The sequence below is a fragment of the Microtus oregoni genome, unplaced genomic scaffold (assembly GCF_018167655.1).
Source record: "Microtus oregoni isolate MIOR12 unplaced genomic scaffold, Mior012 000002F_ref0000024, whole genome shotgun sequence".
Classification (NCBI taxonomy): Eukaryota; Metazoa; Chordata; class Mammalia; order Rodentia; family Cricetidae; genus Microtus; species Microtus oregoni.
Genome location: NW_024543061.1, coordinates 28364249 through 28387595, shown reverse-complemented (window position 1 = coordinate 28387595; position 23347 = coordinate 28364249). Strand labels below are relative to the sequence as shown.

The following is a 23347-nucleotide window of genomic DNA, read 5'->3' as shown; positions in this document are numbered from 1 at the left end:
CAAGGTGCATTATCGAAACTACCTAAGGATTAGGTGATGAGGGACAGCTCTCCCAAACTGCATTCACTGGGCAGTAATGGCCCTCCAGATCAAAACGGCACACCTCAAATCAGAAAGAGTTCAGGCAATAGTTTGAAAGATGCCATTGAACTAGGCTGAAGACCGTCTTCATGGCAGGCTCCCTCGGGGCTTTATTAGAATGGTGTGTGTAGTGAATCCCCAAATAAACTGACCCTGGATCTTCTTTGGCCCTTTTTGTCCACAATCCCCAATGCCTTTGCATGCTCACACCAAGGACACTGGTATTCCACCAGAAATGATGAAGACATACAATCCCAGAGGAGGCTAAAACAACTCAAAATGCAGAATCCGGGACTGTGACGTGGCCTCTGCCCTCCCTCCCTGGAGTCTGCCTCAGGGTCTCCTAGCTCAAAAATACCACAGCATCATCAACACACTGACCTCTGTGGCCTAGCTCAGACTCCACTGACCCTGCTGGCAACTGGAAACAGTTGGCCCATAGCCCAGGCAGAGGTCAGAGGTTCTCCTCCTCCAAGCCAGGGCTTCTGAGCTCATGGGTTTATGTTACTGTGCCACTTCCCAGAGTTCCGCAGTGACCCTGGCATCACACTGTGTCCAGACGCTCCGCTAAATCACCAAGTCAGTCCCTTGGGCCTTATCCACTCCTCTTAGCATTCTGACTGTGACTGTCACTTTAGATATCGATAAATGTGGCCTCTTAAACAACCCCAGCCTCAGGCAAGTAAGAGGCACAAAACCGGTTCAGGATGGAGTTCCAAATGGAGAAAGAAACTCAGAAGGTCTTATCTCTAAAAAGATCTCTTATCTTTGAAGAGGTGTTGTACTTCCTTCCGAACACCTTGCCAAGCCTTTGCTCAGCCTGTGGGCTGTGAAAGCTGTAGATTGAGGTTTGCTGAGTCAGCAGCAATCACTTCACAGTCAGACCTGAGGTTTGTGTTAAACTCAGCCAGTTGATTTGTGGGAAGGGTGGTTGATCTGTCTGTCTTGGTCTTTCATATGGAGTTCCCACCTGCCTATGGCTTCCTGATTTTGATGCAAATGCTTATCTTAAGGCTTAGGGATGAGAACAAAAGGCTAGAGTGTAAAAGGCAAGCACCCCTCTCTCTAGTATTAGAGTCCTACATTTCTAGTGCCAATTCAAAGGAATCCGACACCCTCTTCTGGTCTCCTCAGGTACTGCACACATGTCATGTACATACAAACAGGTATGCATACATACATATAAATCTTAAAAATTAAATACAATCTTATGGAAACTACACTAAACTCAATAAAATTTTCATTCTTTTCAGTATCTTTAAGGCTTTAGCTTTTATTATACTTTTAAGTGTGTGTGTAAGTTAGTGAACAACTTGCAAAAGTCAGTTTTCTTACTACTATGTATGTCCTGGAGATGAAATTCAGGTCATCAGGCTTGTCCACAAGTACCTTTATCCACTGAGCCATCTTGTTGGCCCTAGGCACCACAAATTATGATTTTAAAAAAATACTACAGAAAATATATACTTTTGATCTGGTATAAAAAGAGTGAGCACACACAGTGTGGTTGTGAGCATTAAGGTGACATAGTAATGCCCCTTAGGTCAGAGACTAGCCAGGAGGAAGGACATGATGGCTGGGGCTCACTGTCTTGGTATTCTCTCAGCACTGTCTGAGATGGAAAACCTGCTTGATTACTCTCTACATTCAAAAAAATCATGGTGGCGAATCATGGTGGCGAATGCCTGAACTCAGGAGGCAAAGGCAGGTGGATCTCAGTGAGTTCTAGGACAGCTAGAGCTGTTACACAGAGAAAACCTGGCTCAGAAAAGTACACATATGTATATACATATATATTTACATATATATGCGCTTCTCACAAGGCCCAAGAGCCACCCCGCTCCACCATTGTTCCTTCATATGCCCGCGGCCCATGTATAGCAAAAGAGAGATCAAGAGCCCCATTGTCTTCTCTCTAGAACCCACTCTCCTCTCCCATGAAGCCACGTTGGGCTTCTTTGCCCCTGGCTCTCCCAGAATTCCATTCCTTTCACCTCTGTCTAAGCATCTTTGCCACACAGTGAAGGTTTCTTCTTCATTCAGTCCTTGGTTCATATAACCAGGACACATCCCTGCCTCACCTTGTGGTTATAGCCAGGACAAACACCTACCCCATAGTGTTGCTGTAACCAGAACACACCCCTACCCCACGGTGTTGTTGTAGCCAGGACACACCCTGTCTCACAGTGTTGTATACAGTTCTCCATAGAGAAAAGAGCACACGCTCAGGACCACTGTCCCTGCTTGATTGCACACTCATAAATGGAAGCAAGAAAGCAGATGAGGTGTGAATTCGTGTGTAAATTTTGTGTTTCCCGCCCAACTCACTACCAGTCAGCTTACCTTTCCCCTCAGGGACACTAAAAAGATTTGTCACATATTTCTCTACATCTGATGGTGAACATTCCACGAGTCTATCACCACTACCACACACACAAAGCTAAAATACTTGTTAATTTCTCTTGGCCTCCTCTGAAAGTCATCTCTTTCAAGCTAGTACAATTTCTCAGTTTTACAATTAAAAAGAACTATTGTGCCTGTAGCACGTAAACAAACACACATGGGATGGAGCTGTGCCTGTCACATGTAAACAAACACACACTGAATGGAACGTGCCTTTCACACGTGAACAAACACACGGGATGGAGCTGTGCCTGTCGCATGAAAACAAACACACATGGGATGGAGCTGTGTCTATCACACGTGAACAAACACATGGGATGGAGCTGTGTTGTGACAACAGATTGTATCTGCAGTGTCCAGTTTGTCAGATCACTATAGCATTGTCCAGAAAGTCAGTTTGAGACCCAGAGCTGAGAAGCGAAACATCCACCCTCAGGGCAGTGAATGGACTCGGAAGCTGGGGAATAGAAACAGAATGGGTCTCAGTGGCATCTGGAAAAACGCCAGTCAGTCCTCTGTCCACCCTTGATGCTGTGAGATTTTCCACCACACATTAGTGTCCCAGGCCGCTCTGGTGTAAGGAGAGACTTTGAATATCTTAAGTACCACCTCACCCCCAAAATATTACACCAGAGGATTGAGAAGCCAGAGCAAGTCTTGCAGCATTAAGTGCCAAGTGTTTACTTGAGAGCAAGGATGTTGAAAGAGGAAATGCTTCCTGCACCTTCTCCGATAGAGGAGCACACGCTCATACTTTCCAGAAATCGTGATTGAGCAACATGCTCCTAGCTTCAGGTCAGAGACAAAAGCTGCCCATGTGTGCTTGTATCTCCTGGAAGATCAGAGTTCACTGTGGCAAAAAGACTTGCAAATGCAGCCCCGAGTTCACTGCCGATCGTGTGGGCCGTGCGATAAGATCTGTGCTTGAGTCCCTGGAAGACACATCCTAGGGTCCTCTGAGAGGAAGCTTGGATTGAGGATTTGCCCAGATCAGATTGGCCATAGGGTATGTCTTGAGTGTTAACTGATGTGGGAGGACCCAGCCCTCTGTGATGTCACCATTCCTTGGGCAGGTGATCCCGGATTGTATAAGGATGCTCATTAAACATCGGGGAGCGCAGCCAGCAAGCAAAACTCCTCCATGGTTTCTGCTCCAAGTTCCCGCTCGAGTTCCTGCCCTGACTTCCCTCGGGGATGGACTAGGACCTGAGAGCATAAGGCAAATCAGCCCTTCCCTATAAGTGACTTTTAGTTAGAGTCTTGTATTACAGCAACAGAAAGGAAACAATAGCAGTGTTTAGAGAGGGGACGGCACTGGGTAACACATGCTGGCCTCAAACCCGAGATCCCCTTCGCTTCTCTTCCAGACACTAAAATTACAAATCCCTGCCACGCAGGACTCAGAGCTGGGTTTCTGATCAGTCAAAGAATTCCACAGCACAGCTGTGGGAACATCTGGCCTAACACAAAACACACCTCTGCCCAGAGCGGATTGATACACAGACTGGCTAGAAATCAGTTCATTTCTGGTCCTCAGAATGTGGTCCGCAGACCCTCGGGGTCAGTATTATTTAGGAACCTGCTAGAAATACAAGTGTCTGGCCCCAGTCTGCTGAGGAAGCATTGCACCTGGAGTTTTCTTAGCAAAAAGTCCCCTACACGATTTTGATACTGGAAAGGTTGGCAACTGCTGAGCTTATTAAAATTAGAAGGTGGGTTCATAATTTTAACAGACTCACTAGCCTCAGCTGTTGCCTTGGGCCTGTGGAGACGGCAGAGAGGCCGTGCATTGGTGGAGTATTCCTCAGCAGTGAGCGACCAAAGGAGGCGGGCAGAGCACTAGGAGGACAACTCATGACCAAACAAAGAAGGATGTAAACACAGACTCTAGAGAAAGGGGCAGAAAATTAGTTCTGTTAGTACCATGTCTTGTACCATGAGATCAACTTCTGGCTCCCAGGAGCTTGAGCGATTTCGCCGACAGCCAACTCCTGTCATGGAGAGAAGAGACAGGCAAGGGGGATATAAAGCCGTGAGTCTGGGGAGATGGGTCAGCAGTTATGAGCACTGGCTGTTCTTGCTGAGGATAGGGGTTCAGTTCCTAGAACCCACCAAAGGCCCACAACCTTCGGGAAGCCCAGCTCCAGAGAACCAGGTATCGTCTTCTGGCCTCCAAGGATACAAGGCACTTCTGTGATGCACTTTCCATACACACAGGCAAAACTTTCATCCATATAAAATATAAAAATAAAAGAAATCTTGAAAAACATATGGGAAGCGTAGGAGTGGATGATAGCCAGTCCTGTGACCTCTGCCCTTCATGTGCATGGAGGCCTGATTTCTTCCTCTTTAAATGTCCTGTGGGTGGGGACACTCGGGTCAGGAAGTGTGGCCAGAGCACACATGTGAGTTCCAAAGCACAGGACACAGCAGCAGGGTCAGCGAGACCAAGCCGAGCTGTGGGAGCTGAGACCGCACACGAGCACTTCAGAGGACAAGCACACACCAAGTCAGGCCACCAGTGCATCCCGCACGTTACAGGTATGGAGAGCGCTCGCCAGAGCCCCTGAAGCTGAAGCTGGCTGGAAGCCACAATAGTTAAACTGTAGCTTTAAGCTAGTCCAAGCTTATCATGACAAGTGTCTCATCCGACCTGCCTCACTGTTTCTCCAGCAACCACCTGGGTTGCTCACAGGAACCTGAACTTGGCTTGAGTGTAAGTCACTGGTAGGGTGCTTCCCTGCACGTGCTACGGCCTGGGTTGATTTCCAGCAGTACAGAATTGGTTTCCACGGACTCTCCTCCCTGCTTCTTCCCCATCTCCAACCTTTCCCTTGCCCTCCATCCTCAGTAACCTCCTTTCTGCTTTTATATCACATGATCCCTCTTGCCCCACTTCCTCAACACCTCTGTCTCCTCTAACGGACCCCTTTTCAGTTTCATAGCCAATACCCACACTCACCCTCCCTTACATATTTATGTTAATACATCTATAAAAATATGGAAATCTCAAGCCACCTGAGACAGAACATGTCCTACTTATCCTTCTGAGTCTTGGATCATCTTGTCCAACATAATTCCTTTAAGATCCCATCTACTTTTCTCCAGTTTTATTACTTCAGTTTTCCCTGAAGTTGAATAAAGTTTCATCGTGTAGTAAGGGTTGTGTTTCCATGAAGCTCTGAATAGCAGTTTCTCAGAGAACAGAGACTCCCACTGTGGAGAATAAAAAAGATGGGCATTTCCCGTGGTCAGGGCAGTGCCCACGGTGGCCCATGTGCCACTCTCGCCATAGCTATAATGCTCTCTAGCCATCGTGTCCCAGGACAAAGCAATTGGAGGACCTCTTCCCTGCCTCCGCCAGCCCCTCGGCAGACAAGGCCAGGTTAGAGTACCCCTTTCTATTTCTCTGAACACGGTGGATTGATTTGCAGAAACTGAGGAGCCACATTTACTGTGTATTCATGTGGAATCTGGATCACAAACCAGTTCCTTGTAACCAACATTATAAGTCATGGATGATGGTACTGTCTTTGGGGCTCCATTCGATCCAGCCCTCTGTAGGCTCTGGGATGGATATTCAGTAAGTGTGGAGTAAACTAAATCAGAGTCATTCTGAGTGGTGGGCTCCCGATGTTGTGTGTCCAACCATTGTCATGTGTTAAGTGTGGTGTGTGTGTGCATGTATTCATGTGCATGTGAGTATGTATGCATGTGTGCCTGTGTGCATGTGAGAACCAGAGTTAGATGTTGAGTGTCCCCCTCAATGGCTTCCCACTTTATTTTTGAGGCAACCCTGGAGTTTGTGGTTTAGTCTGGGTTGGCCGACCAGCAAGCTCCAAGGACTGTCCCACCTCTGCCTCCCTAGTACTGGGATTACAGCCACATCTGACGTGTACAAGGCTGGCTGAGACTGAACTCATCTGTTTTCATGCTTAAACTGCGAGCACTCACCAACAGCCATATCTGCTCAGCCCTGTCATGCGCTAACTTGTGTGAGGCCACAGACATCCCTGAATCCCACGGCCACTGTCCAGACACCAGGCTCCTATCTCACATGTGCTGGGGAGCCAGCCACAGGCCTGGCTTATGCAGGGGGTTCTTCAAGATGCAGTAGAAAAAGAAGCAGACGGGGAGGGCGCTCTGATCTGTCTTCGCAGGACTGGTACTGCACACGCAGTTGTGCGGGATGGCTCAACTCCTGCAAGGATTATGTTTTTGCTCTCCTTAGTTGTGAGGCTCCAGGAGACCCAGAGGTTTCTCAAATCCTCATCGTGACAAGGCAGGTCTGGGATTTACATTCGACAACTGTGCTAGGCTCCCATGCAGTGAAGGAGCAGCCTTGAGCCTCTTCAGAACTGGGGACTTTGTCTTAGCCACAGCATCTGCCATTTTTTTTTTGCAAACATCCTGCCATCCCCCCAACTTCTCCCATTCAGGTTATTACTCACACCTCCTCATCCCTTCCTCCAGCTTCCAGCCACTTCCTGTTTTAAAATAATTCACTGTCTCTGAAATGATGGGAAGTCAGCAGCAAGCAGTAAGAGTCTTCCCCAGAGGTTCCCCGAGGGAGACTCCGAAGAGAGTTGAGTGGGTGAGCGAAAGCACAGCTTCCCACAGCAACAGGAAGTGGAAGCAGATGAAGCAGTAGTTTTAAACCCCAGGAGGCCTTCAGCTCTGCCTCTTCAATGAACGAATACTATCCTCAAATGCTTGGAGCAGCCTTGGTCCCCTGGCTGCTGGTAGCCTGTGTAATCAATGCGGATAACATTACAGATTGTAGTAGGGTAGAGACAGAGGTGAGGACGAGCGCCCTAGTGAACACTTCGTATATTTAAATTAGAGAAGACATACACTTAGTAGATGTGAGGGATGCTAAGTGCTCCTAGGGGAACTCCTAGGCAGCCCTGGTGCTGAGACAGCAAAGGTTACAGAACAAGATTTGTATTTGCCAGAAGTCACCTAAAGAAAATGTTCCATGTGGGGTCCCAAAATCCTAACTATAAGCTTGAGTGAGGGTAGCAGGTCCCCAAGGAATGTACGAGATCAATGGTTCATAGCCAAAGTTCTATGGAAAGGCCTTCAACTCCAGTTAATTGCCAGACTGCCCTTTTATGACTGGAGTTGTCTGGCCCATCACCATGTTGGGGAAGAGACTCGCATCGACTTACTGGAACTGTCTGTCTGTCTCACTTCACACAGCAGACAGGGCAGTTGAGGAATAGTCTTATAGACAGTTACTGGCATATGTTTGCCTCTGCATCGACTGTACCTGGGAGAGATCCCTGGGCCCTCCTCCTCACTGCCTTCTCTCAGGGGCTGCTCAGCCTGACACATGTCTCCACATGGACCCACTGAGGCCGGTGGTCGAGGACCTCCAGCCACAGAAGCCTGGTCTGAACCTCGCTGGTGCCCGAGCACCCATTAGCTCATGTGTATCACCGTCCTGTGTTAATGTGTAGATGGTTGGGCGGAGGGAGGGGCGGCCTCAGGCCTGCGTGGTGAGACAAACAGCTGTGGAGCGTGCTTCTTCACACAGGCCTTCACACTGAAGATGGACCCTCATGACAATGCCTGCTCTCACTGGGCTACTCTGTCCAATCAGGCCATGGCACAGACTTAAGGCCCGTGCTTGGACTGCTCCTTGGTGGTTAAGGCAGACATCTTAGGGAGCAGGAGGCTACAGAACCCCACTCACCCATTCTCCTTTCCATTTACAGATCATCAAGGAGGTCCCACCACCCCCTGTTGAGGAGAGTGAGGTAAGTGGCCAAAGTAGGGTGCTTGGGGTGGGCAGGTGGCAGAATGGGGTAAATTGGCCGGTTATATAGCTCCCTGCTGAGCAGGACTGGGCCCCACTGCCTGTGAAAGGGAACCTCCGGGCCTTGGCTCGCCAGGGTATACAAGACCTGAGCAACACAGGCAGCCAGGGGCCCACTGGTTTCTCTCCGCAAAGACAAACTTTAAAGTGCATACACTTGTCCGGCGTTTCTGTCTGCAAGGACTTTGGAAGATTTCCTGCTGAGGGGATGTGTTTTGGTTGTTGACTTTTTTTCTGTGCTTGACTCCAGTTATCACACGTGCTCCACAAGCTCTCCACCTGAGCTACAGCCCTAGCCGCCCCCGCCCTTTGTCTGAGACAGGGTCCTGTGTCACAGGTTGGGCTTGAACTCATGTTGCTCCTACCTCAGCCTCCCCAGTGGTGGGATCACAGACCTGTCTCACTATGTATGAATGTTTTTACCAGCACAGTGAATATTTGGGGGTTTTAAAGGTCTAGGTTTCTTTCGGAAACGTATTAGGATTCCTGTCCCCCTGCGGATATACACTTCACATGTATAGGATAGGGCAAGTTTGCCACACTCTGCATAGAATTCCTGCTCCTAAGACTGGTGCCAAGTTTCCCATTTTTCTTTAATTTAAAACAGTATTATATAAAATCTGCCAGGTGGTCATGAGTCTATGCTGGAGCAGGATGTACTAATATCCTGGCCTCACTCACTCTCAAATCCTCACGGTCTACAGACAACCGCTCAGACTCTTCCACTCACCCGGCCAGGAAGCCACTGTGCTGCTAGGGCGGCTCTAATAAACCAGCAGAGGTGTTAACAGCTGCTGGTGGGCGGGAGTTCACAGCAAATGGCTTTCCCAGCCTGGGACTGCTGGGATCCTTGGGATCCCAGAGTAGAAGTCCTAGGTCTGAAAACTTACTGGGGCCAAGAAGAACCAAGATGGGGTTTCAAATTCTTAGCGAGATTCCTGTAAGGTTTTTTGGTTTTTTTGTTTGTTTTCTTATTTTTTTGTATGCATCTCAGATACCACCTCTCAGCTGGCCCTGTCCCAGCTCAGTCCCCTACCCTCCACCCCGTCCCAGCTCAGCTGTCCTTGTCTCAGCTCAGTCTCCCTACACAGAAAGAACGATGATTGGGTTTGAAATTCCATGTGTCTCTCGTGTGCTGAAAGCTGCATGAACGCCGAAGACATAATAGCTGCAATCAATTAAGCACATCTTGCAGGAATGTTAGCTCTCTGCCCAGAAATCAAGGGAGGAAATTGCATTGCTGTGCAGAGAGAAAGGAGAAGGGAACCTTCTCTCCGTGTTGAGTCCATTCTTAACCCTCCAAGAGCAGGAACTGCAGCTAGTCCACGTTTCTGTCTGACTTTGCCTGTGTTGTGTGCATCTGTCTCTTGGAATCCCAGAACAAAGCAAGTGAGGCATCCTGACGGTCGCTATGTTCGTTCTTGGTGGAAAGTGTCCCCCTCAGTGGCATTTGTAGTGGCTCTTCCTGGGGAGTGCTCTGAATTGGCCTTTGGAAGGTGAAATGCTGGAGATTTTGGTACTGGGGTAGTATGGCCTGATGTCCTCTACATGTAACATCTAGTACAAGGTTTCACGGACATCATGGGTGCACAGACATGCAACATGCAAGGCTGGAGCCCAAACAAGAAAGAATAGACAAAAGCGAGGGAAAGCAAGAGACAGCTTTTTCAGCTTCGTTGGCATTTTTATGGAGACCATACTTGACAGAAAAAGGCAACAGTAGTTCCTGAAACACAATGATGACCGTGGACGCTTGGAACCTGAAGGCTTGTGGGAGGCTCAAGGCCACTTCCTACGGTCAAGGAGATTACTTCAGCATGTGTATTGCCCTGGGGCTCGGGAGGCCCTGGTCCCCTCCTAATGTGCTCTGGCAGGAAGAAAGGAAAGAGGGAAATCCCACAGAAAGAAATAACATAACTTTGACCATGTTAAGTATTTTATTCAATACACTGAAAATCTTAATTGGAATCTAGACGACTTCTCCAGCCCAGCCCATGTGAAGATTCCAGTGAGGCCTCAGCACAGAGTGTGTGCACTGGCCTCAGGGTGCCCTGAAGATCCTCCTCTGATGTCCTCAAGTGGATGCCTCCCTTCTCCTTCTTGGTGGTCTCTGGGTCTTGCATTAACTCCTCCCTCTGCATTAAAGATTAAGACCGTTAGATACTCAAAGGTCAGGGTGGCAGTGCATGCTGGGGACCCCAGTATTGAGGAGGCTGAAGCAGGAGGACCTCCAGCTTGAGGTCAGCCTGGGTAGGGGAGAGAGGAGAGAGGAGAGGGAGAGAGAGAGAGAGCCCCATGCAGGCAACCCCTTGCCTAATGTGTATATGGACAAGCTGAATATTAACTGACCTTCATCCGATCTATAACCATCACATCCCAAGGGAGGCTATCCTAGTCAGGGTTCCTACTGTGATGAAACACCATGACCAAAAGCAGCTTGGGGAGGAAAGGGTTTATTTCACTGACAGTTCTAAATAACGGTACATCATCAAACGCAGTGAGGACAGGAACCTGGAGGCAGGAGCTGATGCAGAGTGCTACTTACTGGCTTGTTCCCCATGGCTTGCTCAGACTGCTTAGGACCCAGGACCACCATCCCAGGGGTGGCGTCCAGTGGACTGGGCTCCCCCATCAATCACTGTTGATGAAGCACTCATTAAGAAAATGCCCTACAGACTTGCCTACAGATCAGTCTTATGGGGACATTTTCTTAGTTGAGTCTCCTCGCTTTGATGACTCTAGCTTGTGTCAATCACATAAAACCATCCAGCCCAGAGGAGCACCACTGTATAAATAACTAAACTCGGGATGAAGGCAGCTTCGTGACTCTGTGTCGTGATCCTCTTTTGTGTAAAATCCTCTTTGATGGGAAGTACAAAGTGCTCAGTGTGAAAGGTATGTCTTTCTGGGATTCCCTGTCCCTGGAAGTGAAATCCCTAAGCCAGCATAAAGAACAGTCACCTGAGCTGCAGATCTCAGCAGAAAGGAGGATGCTCAGGGTAACACCTCAAAGGGGACCCGGGGGATGAGGTCTTTTCCCACTGACACCAGAGTGAGACTTGATCTTCCTTGACTTTGTCCCAAAGAGTTGGCAGTTTCTGTGAGATTGTGTTAGCAGTGCCCTCTGTCTGGAGGCTCCTCTGGGTATAGTCACCTCTTCGGATGCCTTTACTATATTTGTGATAGAGCCATGCTATTTACTTCATGACAACATGGCTCCCTTGAGACACAATGTTATTCAGCGATGAAGGTTCCGATAACTAGTGCCTACCCAGATCATATTCATATGAAGTCAAACCTTCAGAGGGAAGGTTTGACTTCATATCACTATTGACTGTTTAGACGGAGATGGGTAAACGCAGGGAGAGTGCCCTGGACAAACACAGAAGGCAAGCAGCCCCAGGCCGCTAACACTGTGTGGCATGGGACCTCCACTCCAGTCATTAGCGAGAATGAAGGAAAGGACATACAAGTGGCTCTTATTTGGGGTCACCCAGGGTTTATCACATGGGTTCAAGATGTGTTAGGGTGCTATGATACTTGAAGTTAGGTGGAAAGATTGGGCTGGACTTTGCTTCTCATGGCTTCCCAGGGGCCCTCACAGTGAGCTGGGGAACAAAGCTCCCCTTGGTCCCCACTGGGTGTGGATGTCAGAAAAGCAGGAAGAGCCCAGTGCTTTGGAGGCTGGTGTCCTTCATCCTGGGCCAGTAGCAGTGCACTGCATATGTGCAGGAGGTAGGGAACCCCAAAATCTGAAACCTCACTCCTCCCACCCCCCGTTTCCTTAATAACTAACTTTAAAAATTAAATATTTGTTCAGTCAATAGAGGTGAGCAAAAGGAGCTTTGAATTCTCTGGGAACTGGAAGGCCACACAGGTTAGGGAACTTAGGAAATGTCTAGAAGAAAGGGTAGGAGGCATGGGGAAGGCACACAAACCCCTGCACAGTGCCATGTGGGATCATACCGCAGCCTGGCACAGCGGGGGAGTTAAAGAGTGCAGGTTCTCGGGTTTCCTGAGAAAGCTCAGCTTGGTCTTTCTGAAGACAAACATGTCAGAATTGCTCTCTGTGTCTGAGGGATGCGCTACCACGGTGTTGCCCAAAAGTTAGTCTAGTGATGTCTGGGGCAAAACATCCTTTAAGATTTAAACGTGACTTCCCTGGTGGGAAACCAACTGCAGTCCTGGCTGGGCACTGTCTCACACTGCTGACGGCTTTCACTGCTTCTGTGTCCTTTTGTCCCCTGGATTTGCTGGATTCCCATTCCCCCTCCCAGCCTATGTAAGGGCCTGGAGGGCGGCACTGTGCGACCATGGCTGTGGGTGTAGCTGGCTCTCCTCTCCCACCCTGCCATCCATTCTCCCTGCCATCTCCTGTGGGTACCCTCACCATTCCTTTCTGACCACCCCCTCCTGATTTCCCATAAGGCTCTGATTCCTGCTACTTGACGCTGTGAAACAGTTTGGCTCAGCCAATCCTGACCTCCGGGAACTATGGAGGCCACCAAAGTTTATTTACCAAAACAAAACTTTGAATACATCCCTGAAGGTGACTGGGGAAAGACACCTCCCAGAAGCCCTGAGCCCCAAGAACTTGCTCCGTCAACTTTTGGTCAAGTGAACAGACACATCAAAGGTTCTGCCTGCTCCCCAGGATTGAGCAACTCCGCAGGCCCTGGTGCATACACAACACTCCGCTTACTGCAGGGAAACGCTGGCTCTCTCTTTGCTCAAACCTTGGGCTCAGGGTTGACTTTCATGGCTTTTGTTTGGTTTGGAGAGGAAGCTCAGGTCAGGGACTAAAGTGAGGCTTGGTGGAGCTGACGGAATGTCTAAGTATTTCCTGTTGTGAATCTACATGCGGTGGGGTGGGCCTGTCTCTGGATGATCTGCCCTCCTTTTCTAAGGTCCCACACACGAGAGTGGAGAAGTGGAGAAAGGGTGCCTTGAGTGTGCCAGGAAGCCAAGGAAAGGATAGAGATGGATTTTTGTTCATTCTATACATAAGCATTCAGCTGTCTCAGAAAAAAAAAATCAAACACAGATGTGACTCAAGTTCTTATACTAAGGGGCAAGGCATCCACTGGACAGGGCATTAAGTCAGAACTTCCTGTCCGCTGCTTTGGATCTGACAGTCTCTTGTGTATCACGAAACAGCTGGAATAGGTGGTGAGCAACGTTTGCACTTCTGTAATTGACAAATGACATCACTCATAAAACCATCTTCTCTTGTTATAATACAATACCCAAGGCTGAATGGTTTATCAAGTAAAGAAACTGATTTCTCACAGCTGCAGGAAGTCCAGAGGCAAGGGGCCTGCATCTAATGAGATCTCCTTCTGTGTCATTCAGAGCATCTCGTAACACTGTTGCCTTAGAGATTACCCTCCCAAGCCATGAAGAGCAGAGGCTCATTCAAACCGCACCCTGCTGTAAAGGAAAGGGCCGGCAACCGGAACTGTCTGTCCACAGGCTGTCTAACACCCATTTTCACAGATCAGGACACTGTACTGAGAAAGACTGAATGACCTCCAGAGTCCGTGAGCATGGGGACTTAACTGTGCTCTGAAACCGTGTAGATTGACTATACCAGCTTGTTCCTGTCTACCTCACCATAGTAGACACACAGAACCTTAGGGGACTTTGTCTTTATGTCTCACAATCTCTTGGCAGGAAGAAGATGATGATGGTCTGCCTAAAAAGAAGTGGCCCACGGTAGATGCCTCTTACTATGGTGGACGCGGTGTGGGAGGCATCAAAAGGATGGAGGTAAGAGCCCTCGCCCAACTGTCTGTGGCCAACCACCTAGCGATAGAAACCCACAGAAAATGCTGGGGGCCCATGCTTGGGGTTTGGGAAGAGGTGACTTAAGAGCTATGAAGATGGAGAGGTGGAACGGTACAGCCTTTAACCTCGTGCCAGCATCTTGCCCATCATGAGTCAGCAGAGGTCACATGTCTTCCAAACCCCCCAGTGGTTTCTGTTTTCATTGGACTAAATCCCACTTCTCAAACTCATCCAGGCAGTTCTCCCTCTAATTCTTCCAGCCCGTAACTCCCCATTTTTGTCAACCTTCCTGCTCCCACTTTCCCTTTTCCCACATCTCTGGCTCACAATCCTAAAGGAACAGAGGACACGGGGCATGCACGTCACCCCTGCCACTCTGGTTCTCAAGGGGCAAACCGTGCAATCCTGTAACTTTGTTTTATGGGCTTTCACCACCATTAGGTTCGCTGGGGAGAGAAGGGCTCCACGGAGGAAGGGGCTAAGCTGGAAAAGGCAAAGAACGCGAGAGTCAAGATGCCAGAGCAAGAGTATGAGTTCCCGGAGCCCCGAAATCTCAACAACAACATGCGCAGGCCTTCCTCCCCCCGGAAGTGGTACTCGCCCATCAAGGTATGTCTCTGCCCAGAGTCCTTTCAGTCTTCCCAGCTATGAGCCAGTCTTCTTTCTTCTCCATTCTCTCCCCCGCCCCCCGGCACTCCACCATCCGCTCTGGGCCCTGATTCTGGTTTCTTGCGAAGTTAGAGCCCTGGGAGGTAAAGAATGCTTCTAGGGGGCTTTTGTCACCGTGGGTGCACATGGCTCATGTGAGGGGTCAGGACTTTTCTCTGTGTCCTTGCCCCTCTGCACCTGCACTGTGACAGCCACTGGAACCCAAGAAGCTTATAACTCTAGACAAAATCCATCCCAACTCCCTCAAAGTCTATTCTCCAAGGTCTACAAACCAAGATTCCAGCTGGTTAGTCTCCTTCCCCGCCCACACACTTGCCTACAGCCTTGCCCCTCTTCCAGGAGCTGCACAGACAAGCTTTTTAGCCTTCTCTGAGTACTTTTAGCTTAGGAACAGCCCTTATATCCATCAAGAGAAATGCCAGGTTTGGGGAAGATAGTTGAGCCTGTGAATGATTGCTCATAAACGAAAGATCCCCAGAGCTCGCTGAAGCTCCCTGGATAGGGACTCTAGGCAAATTGGTGCGCTCTGGGCTCAGAGAGAGACTGCGAAAGACACCCAGGTCAATCTCTGGCCTCCACACGCACATGTGCGTGCTTCTAGGTAGAACGTGTCTGGACTGGAAGCTGCCGTTTCTCTGGGGAATGAGCTCAGGCTCACGGGAACTTTCGTGCAGTTTCCATTTGGGCTTGTTTAAAGCCGTGAGATTCTTTTTTTAGGATAAGCCTCCCCAAGGCAAAGGGTTGAACGCTGAGCTGTGGGTGAAGCCCAGCTGGCTGGGGAACCAGCTGCTGCTGCTAATTCTTCGCCAGTAAGGAACGTGCAGTGGCGTGCAGATGTGTGCAGACAGGAAGGAGCCGAGAGGATCCTCCGAGAAGAGGAAGGGGGATTTTCTGTCCTGCCGTTTTCAGGAATCCATTCACCTTGTGACTAACACCGCATCCGTGGTTCTAGCTGAATTTTTATTTCTGGAATCTTCGAGGTTGGAAGGGCATGTTGTTCCTTTCTTAACTGGTAGTTTCAGGGTGAGTTTTGCTAAATGAATCAGGATGTGGAAAAATAGGTTTAGAAATCTGAACGTGTTGCCAGCACCCTCCTGACATCTGAGTCTGCCCAGTGAGTCCTGTCAAGTCCCTGCTGAGCCGGGCACAGATACTGATGGTGGGCCTTCTCAGCCCTGTATGAGCCAAGGGTGGGGAGAGGAAGTCAGAATGAGGATCCAGGCTTGGAGGCCCAATCTCACAAAAGACCTGCAAGGTGCCCTCAAGCCTTGCCTATTCCAGGTGCCAGCTCAAAACTATCCCAGCCGCCAAGCCTTAAGATCCCATACCTGAGCGTCCCACCCAATAGTACCTTTCTGTTGCTCCAAGGACTTCTGACTGGTGCTCCCTCCCCGGCCCTTCCTCTTTGAGAAAGTGTCTCCCTTAGTTACATAGAATCCCCTGGCACTTGTGGCAGAAGGGATCACAGGCATGCTACATCATGCTAGGGTCCTGGCTCCCGAGCTTCCTTGATCATCGTAATAAACCACCCATTCTCACAGTGTGGTCCCCAAACCATCAGCATTGGCTTCACCCATGAACTTGTTAGAAACACATATTGAAGGGTCTCACCTAAGAATGGCTGCATCAGAAACTCCAGTATAGGGCCCAGAATCTGGGTTTTAATAAGCCAAGTAGACAGGGTGTCACCAGAGATCACTGACAGCATTGCCTGAGGCAGGGCTGGAGCTCAGAGGATATGAACTGGGCACCTGACCATTTCTCTGTGACGTATTAAGAGTCTCAGCAAAGAAACCCGGGTGACCTTTCACATCGGGGCCCTTTTAACACCCACCACATTGATGGGGCGTCACTTGGAATCCAAGCCTTGAAGACACCTCTCAGGAGAGATGTGTCTCACAGGAGGAAGCCTGTGAGACTCTTGCCTGGGCAAGACTCAGGTTGAGGTCATGAGCAAGCTTGCAGGCTCCTCCTGCCTGGCGGAACAGCTAATGCCAGCACTCACACAGGCCCTCGCTAGGTCAGAGATGGGCGGGTGGCAATTGAGGAGATTATCCCTGGTTTCTGAGCCTTCTCCCTGCATCTCACCCCCTGTGGGCACCAATTAGGTTTTGATGTCCCGGTAAACAGTGTGGAGCCTGACAGAGCAGGGATTCCACCAGGTTCCACCAAAGCACGGGGTGGGGCCAAGAGAGCACTCCCAAGCCCATCACATTAGACCACCCAGCTCCTTCAGCACACTCTGTCCAGGAAAGGACATATAATGTCGGATTTGTGGAGGGAGGCAGACTGCAGAAAGAACCTGAGAAGCTTGGAGGAAGAGCAGGTTTCCTACTAACGGTCCAGACCTCGTGTGTTTAATGTGCGTGTTTCCGCTGAGCCTTTGCTAGTTAAGATGCCTGGGGGCATCAACAGGACCTCATGAGGTACTAAGTCCCGTGTGATACCTCTCATGGTGTTGTCCTAATTCCATATCGACACAGACGATGCATTGCAAACAATAGGGCTCACAGAAGGCAACCTAGGCTCAGAGGGCCCCACAGTGAGGCCACCTGGGACTAGCTACAAGAGGAATTATTACACCCCTAGTCCTGCCGGGGCCCAGTGAGAGGGAGAGATCAACTACTGGGAGCTGTGGAGAAGGCACAGAGATCGGCAATCTTAATCTTTCCCACCACCTGTCTCCTCGTGGCCCACAAGCAAAAGGCATTTGCTTATTTTGATCATATTCTTTACCTTCCCTCTACCCAACTTCATTCTTTCTCTCTCTCTGTCTCTCTCTCAATCCAAAGCAAACAATAAGACAAACAAAACAAAAGGACACACCAAAAATATGCAGGATATTTTGTGTTGGGCAACTACTGGACATGGGGCCTGCCCTGGAGTGATAGGCCCAGGGACACTCCATTGGAGAATTTCTGACTCCTTTGGAGAATTTCTGACGTTCCCTTTCCTAGCAGCTATCTGCTGCAAACAGCTTCTTGGTTAGGGATGGGACTTCATGCCCACTTCCCCTCCTCCATGCTGGAACTTTTGTCCGGTTTGAACCTGTGCAGGACCTGTGTGCTGTCCCCAGGCCGTGAGTTCATGTGTGTGTCAGCCCTGTTGTGTCTGGCACGCATGAGTTTCCGAGCTCGCAGAGACTGTGGTTTTGATGTTTTTCACTGGTTATGTAAGTTCTTATCCTCCTCACTTTTACTCTTCCTGAAGTCTTTCTTCTCTGGTTCCTTCTAGAAGATGTCTGTAGACCTGTGCCCTACAGGGATGCAGTTACCACAGGGAGACAGGGAAGCAGGGAGGGTCTGAAGAAACAAACGCCCCCACTCACCATCATCCCACTCATGCCCTTCCAGCCCCCCCCCCAACCCCGTGCAACAAGAGAATCTAGCTGGCGCAGCGGCAGCATGCCAAGAAACACAGACAGTAGGTGAGGACAGGCAGCTCCAGGAGAAGGACCAGTACACACTGCGCCTGCCTTCCATCCCCGCTGTGAACAGAAAGAACCCTGCTCCAGCACAGAACTCTCAGCAGATCCTGCGACCATGTCTAGCTCTCCAGCAAAAGGGGCTGGTACCATCTACATGGTGAAATGGGTTGCAATGGACCCCCCTTCTTCCTTTGTTCCTGAGATTGGAGAAGCAGGTGGGCTAAGCAGCCCAGCAGGAGGTGAGGGGGGAAAGGGTTACAATAGGCTCCTCCTCCTGTCCCCCCATCGTACCCCATGCTATATTAAGACACTGACCACACCAACCACACTTCCCCCATCCTAGTTCCAGGATCATGATGGGGAATTTCCCCTGGTATTTAGCTGCATTTTCCTTTGCTTGGTTTTTGCTTCCTCGATTTACAGCACCCCGTGCTTCTCATTAAACAGAATTGGCCATTTCAGACGAGTTAAGTCATGCCCAGATACATGGCCACCAACTGGCTTAAAACTAGGACTGGCTGCAGACGTCAGAGAAACTATCCATCTCTTTTTCCAGTAGCTTCTCCACATTCCAGGAAGTGAGAGGAACGACAGCAAAGGGGCCAAGCCAGAGCCTGCCTTGAAAGACAGCCAGGCTGCTCCCCAGAAGTGGCAGGCTGTGACAGGGCAGTGGATCAAACTGTCATGTATTCCCAAGCCTGGAATTCCAGCTTTCTACTCAGAGCAGAGCTATAAATTGAGCTATCGTTGAGTTTCCATCGCAGAGCCGAAGCCACTAGCTAAGATAGATAGCCCCAAAGAGCGGCGAAATGAGCGCAGAAGCTCAGCCACGCCCCAGGGTGCTGAGAGTGGCGGCCCCTAGGTCTCCCCGCTATTCGGCCCAAGCGGCATGGCCCCTCGCCAGTCTCCATGCATTAGTTACCGTCTGAGGCACAGTGAGGTGTGGCTGTGGGAGCGTGGGCCTGGTGAATTTCCCATTTACCAGTCAAGTGGAGTCCACTTCATATGGGAGAAGCTATTTTTAGGTGTCAGCCAACACACCCTGGCTGGGGCTCCCGGGTTTGTGGTGGAGGCTCTGTCGCAGTTTCACAGAAGCAGCGGGCATTTCGCCTGGGGGATGAAGACCAGAGTCTAAAGTGTATATGCTGAGCCTGAAGGACACAAAAATGTCCTCGAGACAGATGCCCACTCCCACGCCCCTCAGGCCTTGGAAGGGGTCCTCTGGGGCACTGCTACCTTCAGAAGGGAGCCATGCACAAGCCTGACACTGTTGCTTTAAAATGACAGCTCTCGGCCATGTTCAGGAAATCTGGGCTCTGAGAACCTTTGTCAGAAAGCTGTCTGCTTTTAAAGCCTTTTTTTAACCTTAATTTTTAAATTTATTATTGTGTGTGAGAGAGTGCATGATGGGAAGAAGGCATGTGTCACGGCTTACATGTGGAGGTCACATGCCACAGCTTGCATGTGGAGGTCACGTGCCATAGCTTACATGTGGAGTTCAGGACATCTTTGCAGTCAGCCGGTTCTCTCCTTCCACCTTTACACAGGGTCTGAGGTTTAGCTTATTAACCATTATGCATCCATTGGGACTGGTAGGGAAAGCTTACATCAGTGCATACAGAGAAAGAGGACAGGAGCCTGAGGCAGGAAATGTTTCACTGACTAATGGGCATGTGACAAGGGCCCTGGCCACATCAGGGAATGTGGAAATAGTGGGATGGAAAGAAGCAACAGGTAAGCGGGGGGGGGGCAGAGAGGACTCCCCAAATATGACTGATGGTGGACATGAAGCCACGTGGAGAGAGGCCAGCCCTCTGCTGTATAGCGTCCACCTGCACGAACAAAGACAGGGTGTGCAGAAGAGTCCATGCGGGGAGAAGAGAGCTCATTTGATTTACTGTGCCTGCTTTTGGCTCCTGTTAGACATCCATACTTCATCATAATTAAGGTTTGGTAGGTCGTTCCATGCCTTGATCTGGACCTAAATAGGTCACGCTGTACCTAGACCTGAACCTCAAGAGAGGCCCAAGATGAAGACAGAACGCATGAAGCAGGAGGCTGGGTGGGAGAGTCAGGCGAGGCATAGCACAGATCGGGCCCATAGGAACACTGCACCCAAGTCAGGCACAAACAGAGGGGAAGGAGCAGAGAGGGAGAAGGACACAGGCCAACCCTAATGGAGGCAAGGCCAAGGGAAAGGAAGACTCCTGGGAGGACAGCGCAGTGGACCTCCAGAATACGGAGGGGTTTGATGGTCTCAGTGCAAGCCGCTCTGAGGGCGTGACTGGAGCCAGAATACATGGTGGTGGGCGGTGATGAGGAGGCATGTCACTCCAGCTTGAGAAGGGGGTGCTGGAAGAACACAAAGGGAAGCTGGGCATGTGCTTGTAGATGTCCATGTATTGGGTAACTCTGCCCTGCTATTCCATCTAGAGATGTCCAGTATTGGGTAACTCTGCCCTGCTCTTCCATCTAGAGATGTCCACGTATTGGGTAACTCTGCCTCACTCTTCCATCTAGAGATGTCCATGTATTGGGTAACTCTGCCTCACTCTTCCATCTAGAGATGTCCACGTATTGGGTAACTCTGCCCTGCTATTCCATCTAGAGATGTCCATGTATAGGGTAACTCTGCCCTGCTCTTCCATCTAGAGATGTCCAGTATTGGGTAACTCTGCCCTGCTCTTCCATCTAGAGATGTCCAGTATTGGGTAACTCTGCCCTGCTATTCCATCTAGAGATGTCCACGTATTGGGTAACTCTGCCCTGCTCTTCCATCTAGAGATGTCCAGTATTGGGTAACTCTGCCCTGCTCTTCCATCTAGAGATGTCCACGTATTGGGTAACTCTTCCTTACTCTTCCATCTTTGTTGAACATCCCCAATGTCATTTCAGTGACTTTACTTTGATTACAGATGGCATATTGTGAATACTTTTCCAGAGAGGAGGAGATAACTTCGATGTTTAACTTTTAATTTATAGAGAAAACAGTATTATTCACCCCTGCCCCCACTTTAAGCAGAGCAAGCCCTGGGAAGTTGGGACAGCTCTGTGGGAGAAGAGAAGGCCCAGCTTCACTTCCCAGGGTTCTCGAGTACTCTGTGTTAGGCTCTGTGTGGCTGCCTGCTCCACCGAGAGCCTAAGTCACTGTCTCCTGGGCCTGCAGAGTTCGGCTGTGCGCGCAGGTTTCTGTCTCTGCTGAGCTAATTCATTCCTGTCTTAATAGCCAGATCTTCTTCTTTAAGCCTCACACCATTGTTCCTCATTTGTTCAGGGTTTGAGTGGCTGGTAAATAAGGGGATTTGGGTGGGATGATTTATGAGCCAAATACTAGAAGACGAAAGCTATCACCTGCCTAATATCTTTAGTGGTAAGGACTTGTCCCTAAAACCTTCTAGGAAACATTTAGCTGACTCTCCAGCAGAAAACTCTTGCGAATGCCACACCAGTTCTGTCCAGCAGCGACACCAAGCCCACTTCAGAATATTTTCAAAGACTTTATAGCCTCTTTGCAATAAGAGATGAGAAACTCAACACTCGGCAAGACCACATTGAACCCTCAAAAGCTTAAGCAACAGCTAGCCAGTGTTCAAGAGCTGAGTTTTTCAGGTGTGTGTCTAACCCACCAGAAAGTGACGTCAAAACCTGGAGTTCTCTGGGATGATCAGTGCTCTTGGCGTAAAGTGTTTCTGTTGAAGCTGAGCTCTGCGGGTGTCCCCTGCCTTCCTGTCACCATCCAGGACACTACACAACCCATGCAATCGAATATTCCCAAGGCTCCTGTATGACGCCCACTTCACATAGAGGTCTAAGATATACATGCTCACAAACAAAGCACAGCTTTCGCAAAATAACCCTATCGTTTCTCATCACTTGTTCTTCATCTTAATATTTTCTATTATATCACTCAGAATTTCTAGGACAAAATCAATCCCATGAGAACCTAAAGGGTTGCAACCCTGCTACCCGTGCTGTGGGGTAAAGCTCCTCAGCTAGCCCTTCGCGGGCAGGAACCACGGTGGTGGTGTGTGAGCTTTGGAGTCAGCCAACACCCGGTGACAGGGTGTCTGTTTGTGGGGAAGACATTTAATCACTCTGACTCTCCATTTTCTCCACACTGCTCTGAAAACTGCTGAGAACATTAAATGAGAGGATACGATGTAGAAGCACCTAGCACCCACGGTCATTCAGCACCCAGCACCTAGCACCCACGGTCATTCAGCACCCAGCACCTAGCACCCACGGTCATTCAGCACCCAGCACCTAGCACCCACGGTCATTCACCCAGCACCTAGCACCCACGGTCATTCAGCACCCAGCACCTAGCACCCACGGTCATTCAGCACCCAGCATCTAGCACCCACAGTCATTAAGTACCCAGCACCTAGCACCCACGGTCATTCAGTACCCAGCACCTAGCACCCACAGTCATTCAGCACCCAGCATCTAGCACCCACAATAATTCAGCACCCAGCACCTAGCACCCACAGTCATTCAGCACCCAGCATCTAGCACCCACAGTAATTCAGCACCCAGAACCTAGTACTCATGGTCATTCAGCACCCAGCACCTAGCACCCACAGTCATTCAGCACCCAGCACCTAGCACTCACGGTCATCCAGCACCCAGTGCCATACATTGAGGGTTAGGCACACAGCAGTGGGCAGAACCAAACACACCATTGCTTTGGTAAAGCTGCTGTTCCAGTGGGCAGAGATACACAGCAAGCTGGTGACCACAGAATATGGCAATGGGTAGAAAGTGCTGCCCTGGTTTCCGGTCACTGTTATCATAAATTATAGAATACAAGAGGTTAAACAGCACAGATTTCTTATCTTACAGTTCTGAAGATGAGAAGCCCACAGACCTCACTGGGCTAAAAATCTAAGTCGGGGGGCCAGGCCGTTCTCCTTTTGGAGGCACCAGAAGAGAATCTGTTTCCTTGTCCAGATCCTGGGGTCTGCCTGCACCTCTTAATTGTTTGAGCTCCTTCCCTCCCCAAGGCCAGTCCCCTGGGTTTGAGTCCTCTAAGTGAGTCCCCCTGAGACACATCTCTAATCCTTGGGTCTCCTTGGGTCACCCGGGTGGTCCAGGCTGGTTTCTCATCTCCAGCATTTAGTTGCATCAACAAAGCCCCTTTTGTCCTGTAAAGTGACATG

At 49.7% G+C, this 23347-nt stretch overlaps 1 protein-coding gene across 1 annotated transcript in view; it reads left to right on the top strand.

Moving 5' to 3' along the window:
• Antxr1 (ANTXR cell adhesion molecule 1) overlaps window positions 1-23347 on the top strand; it is a 191321-nt gene that overhangs the window by 119879 nt on the left and 48095 nt on the right. The window contains exons 14-16 of the mRNA XM_041639405.1: window positions 8205-8246; window positions 13979-14074; window positions 14534-14701. Coding sequence (XP_041495339.1) covers window positions 8205-8246; window positions 13979-14074; window positions 14534-14701 — 306 coding nt within the window. The remainder of the gene's footprint in view (window positions 1-8204; window positions 8247-13978; window positions 14075-14533; window positions 14702-23347) is intronic.